The 4,274-nt window shown below is 39.2% G+C and overlaps 1 protein-coding gene across 1 annotated transcript; it reads left to right on the top strand.

Moving 5' to 3' along the window:
• Positions 1–1,724: 1,724 nt before the first annotated feature.
• POLR2K (polymerase (RNA) II (DNA directed) polypeptide K, 7.0kDa) lies at positions 1,725–3,214 on the top strand. Its single transcript, XM_009071991.1, has 3 exons — positions 1,725–1,790; positions 2,552–2,644; positions 3,064–3,214. The coding sequence occupies exons 1-3, from the start codon at positions 1,730–1,732 to the stop codon at positions 3,084–3,086; spliced, it is 177 nt and encodes a 58-aa protein (XP_009070239.1). The 5' UTR covers positions 1,725–1,729; the 3' UTR covers positions 3,087–3,214.
• The last annotated feature ends 1,060 nt before the right edge of the window (positions 3,215–4,274 follow it).

Consider the following 4,274-nt stretch of genomic DNA (forward strand, 5'->3'; position numbering starts at 1 on the left):
CTGCGCTCTCGTCGCTGCGCGTGGGCTCTGCCGGCGCTTCGGGCCGCAGGGCCGTGTCACTGGTGCCCCCTCAGCCATGGCGGCTCCCTGCGAAGCGTGTGACTGTGAGTCGCTGCCGTCCCGGGCACGAGCAGCACTAACTCAAGTTATTTAGCTGCAGCTATGAGCCTCCTTAGTTCAGCTCAGTGTTCTAGAAGAGGCTGCTGTTTTCCAGAGCTAATGGATGACTCCTTATATCTTACTATATCTTATTTCTTACTGTATCTTACTATAACGTGCTGACACAAAAAGATTGTAACATGTGGATTGATATAACAGAATTTTAGGGGTTGGAATGGACCTTTTAGATCATGTTGGCCCACTCCCCTGCCATGGGTAGAGATACCTCTCTGCTAGACCGGGGGGATGCCACTATGGTTATGGTAGAGCATACTTGAAAGCTGTAGAGTTTAATGAATTGTTTCCAGTTCTCTCAACTGCAGTGTCATAATGGCAGTTTTAACAAGGTGGTTTGTCAAGTGCTGATCAGACCCTTAAAGAACGAACTGTTTCTGTCTAGTCTGTCCTTCTGTTTTCAATGTCATAGTTTTCCCAGTTGAATTTGTACTGAAACAAGCTGTGAAGATTAGGGAAATAATTCTTGCTGTAATGTTAAGCAAAAGCATCCAAGAGCCATTCTTATAAGGAAGTGTCAAGCATGGTACTCACTGGCATAAGGGTTAGGAATTCTTGTATCTCTGTCAAACAGAACAGCAGTACAGAAAATAGCAGCCTCAAGAAAAAAGGGCAAGGAAATACAGTCTACTCTAGACTTGCATTGGGTGGGGAAAAAAGTGTTTACTATCTCTCAGGTGGTACAGTAACCACCTTAAAGCGCATGGTTGCGAGCAAGTTTGCATGTTAGGATAAGATTACTTAAGCTTGGTAGAGTTGTTGGAGTGTATGGAGTATATGTAACTATTTAGTCTGATATTGTGAAGGAATACTTGCCTCAAAGTAAGTCTGAACAATCAGGCATCAAAAGGTGTTTGAAGAATAGCACTGAGTTATTGCTCTTGATTTGGTAATCATACCCATCTATGTTAGGATTTGGAGGGTGGAATTTCTTCTCTGTGGCCTCTCATTGTTTGATTTTCTGTTTTGTTTTGGTTTTTAATTCTTATTATTCTTCCACCCACAGTCTGTTCCCAGGATTTCTAATACTTTAGACGCACGAACAGGTAGATTAGGTTAGCTAGTGTATCAGAGGGGAAGAAAATATATCAAGGCTTATATTGTTTACAATGGCACCATTGTTACATGAGTAACATGAGTTACTCATGTAAGAAATTGAATTTTATGTTTCCAGCAAGGAAATTCTTAACATTGGTAGGAGGGAGGAAAGAAAACAATATTCATTGAGCTTTAATGTTTAAAACACTGTTTAACAGAAAATGTTGTGCCATCTCCATCTCGGGAGGTTTTCTGTACCAGATTGGTAAAGCTCTGAGAAACCTGATGTTATTTTGCTTTTGAGAAGTTGTATTGGATGACTTTCTGAAGTCTCTTTCAACCTGAATTGTCTCATGTCCTGTGTATCAAATAGAGAGGGAATTTGTATTTGCTTTTAAGGAAGAGCTTTCATCTTCTGTTAGCTTTAGATTGAGATAATGAAATGATTGTGTATGCCTTGAAAAAATGCTACCAAAACCCAAACTGATGTGCATGTTGTGTGTTTTTTGTTTAGAACATGGATTCACAGAAGGATGTTCAGCCTCCCAAGCAGCAGCCAATGATTTACATTTGTGGAGGTAAAGAAAAGACATTAATGTGGGGTATTTTTTACTTGTCACTGGAAATTTAGTGTTTTAATGATAAATAATGCTTAGTCATTATACAGATGATTACATAGATACAAATGGTTGCAGTGTGGATCCTGATGATCTTTGTACACATTGATGATAACACATGTATGGGGCATGTATGGATAATGATGTGGAAGTCATTCCCTAGACCTTGTGTTGTTGTGTGGAGCTCCTCCATCTCCAGAGAATGCTTTCACAGTGTCTGCTTGTGGTACAAATAGTGGACCTTCTATTTAGTGCATCTCTGAGTGTTTTATTGAAAATGCTGACTCTGATTTTACCAAAGTACAGAAGTCAAATTCTCTCTTGCCTATAGATAAGACAACAACTTAAAAATTGGCAATTTTGAGTTGGCACTTCAGGAATCTCTGAAATACTTTGTCTTCTAAGAAAAAACATATGGGCTTTGGAGGACTGAGGTGAAATTTTCGTTAGTAGATAGTCTGTCAAGTGTGGAATGTGTTCTGTGCAGTACTATATTGGTATTTTAGCAGAAGTCTCTTTGATCTTAATGTAAGTGAAGCTTGCTTTTTCTTTTTTTTTTTTTTGTCACAGTATATTGGTATCATTTATCTGTTGATGCAGATTCACTACTCTTGTATTTGCCACAAACAGGAATTTGACTATTTTGACTTCTGAAAGTTATCTGTGCGTTAACAATGCTGCTTTTGTTTACCTGTTCTCTTTGTCTTCCTCCATAACATCAGAATGTCATACAGAAAATGAAATAAAGGCAAGAGATCCTATCAGATGCAGAGAATGTGGCTACAGAATAATGTACAAGAAAAGGACAAAAAGATGTATCCTTTTACCAGTGCACTTGAATGCATTTGGGAAGCTGTGGACAGGGAGAAGGTATGTAAGGGAAGGAAGATTTGAGTAATTATGTAACAATCCTTCAAGACAAAAAAATCAATACAGCAGAGCAAATTACTATAGGACAATCTCTGCAATGTGATTTGGCAGCTCGATTTCTTTCCTGGCACTTTTGGTTTTCCATTTTTCTATGCAAGATATAATAAATCATGATGGTCTGCTATGAATTGTTGGTACTATTCAGCCTTTTGAGAAAAGGAAAGTGTTGTGGGGTTAATTAAAGATGGCTTTTGAAATACTTCTTTGTGACTTTAGATTTAGACAGTGTCTCTCTTTTATTCCCCTTCCCCATGATTTTTCAACCACAACACACTTATTTTTTTCTTTAACTGTGCTATTCCAGTGGTGGTTTTTGATGCCCGATGATGACGCTGAAGATACAGTGACTTCATGATGCAGTTTAATCTTTCTGATAACTTTGCTCTGTGAAACTATTTGTGCACACTCTTATTTGTGTTTTAAGAGATTGAAATATTAAAATTTTTTGTAATACTGAATTCTGTCTATATGGTCTTCCAACAATAGATTTCTAAAGCTGTCATTTAAATTGTGGTCAGATCATGCAGTATTTTTTTAAAGTTCAATGGTATTGTATTCTTTTTGAGTTAACCTGGTTTTGATTACACTCATCTAAACTTTATTTGCATGTTAACTTTGGTAAATGTTCTTTGGACTCCTGTGAACTGCATAGAGTAACTGTGGTTTGAATAAATTCTGCTGAAAATAAATACGAGGCTGCAGAAGCCTAGATCTGAAACACAGGTATGGATTTCAAAAGAGAAAATCCCAAAGTACTTGAGAGTGCCCAGTTGTAGAGGAGGTATCAAAAAAATCACCTCTCAGGAAAGAAGAGGGGAGGGAGGCAAGGTAAACTTTAAGGAGCAGTGTGGAAACAGAAATTTCCGAAGTGCTGCTTGACTTGTTTGTACTCAAGGGAAGAGTTAGATCTGTTACAAAGATGATTTGGGTAACATCCCAAAGCTAAGACAGCATCTAGTTTTCAGGTGACTTCTCAGGGCTCTGTAATAAAAAGATCAAAGTGGTGGGTTTTTGTTGATGAGCTAAAACTCTTTGCATCTGCCTGTTTGGAATGTTTAGATATTATTGCTAAAGTGTGCTACAAAACACTGCTGGGTTGTGTGTGGTTGATGTCAGTTTTGACGGTGCTAATGATGCACTTACACTTGAGATAACGTATGTAAGTCATCACTGTAATAAGGTGATGTAAAGTTCTGTATGACCGTGTACTGGGTCTTAACGTGAGCTGGAATGGCTTGTTACGAGGGATTTAAAAAAGTGTGATGTTGTTTTGGAGCTTTTTGGTTAAGATTTTCTTAGGTATCTGATCTTTGCTATTAAGAAACCAGATACACTCTGTTATAAATGATAACCTTTCTACTACACGGTTGCCGTGAGCTCACCAGCATAGCGCGCACCTTGTGCCTGCAGAGCGGAGAGGAGGGGTGAGCTCAGCAGGGAGAGCTGCCCGCGGGGCGGGGGCAGGAGCCTGGCGGGGAACGGGCGCGTTTGGCTGCGCTGCCGGCAGAGCAACGC

The sequence above is a fragment of the Acanthisitta chloris genome, unplaced genomic scaffold (genome assembly GCF_000695815.1).
Source record: "Acanthisitta chloris isolate BGI_N310 unplaced genomic scaffold, ASM69581v1 Scaffold43693, whole genome shotgun sequence".
Taxonomy (NCBI): Eukaryota; Metazoa; Chordata; class Aves; order Passeriformes; family Acanthisittidae; genus Acanthisitta; species Acanthisitta chloris.

Excerpts from the sequence above, each read along its gene's own strand:
- POLR2K (XM_009071991.1), top strand. The coding sequence starts at position 1,730 with ATGGATTCACAGAAGGATGTTCAGCCTCCCAAGCAGCAGCCAATGATT. Across the intron at positions 1,791-2,551 it reads AATGATTTACATTTGTGGAG|AATGTCATACAGAAAATGAA; the intron begins GTAAAGAAAAGA and ends CCATAACATCAG. Across the intron at positions 2,645-3,063 it reads CAAGAAAAGGACAAAAAGAT|TGGTGGTTTTTGATGCCCGA; the intron begins GTATCCTTTTAC and ends GTGCTATTCCAG.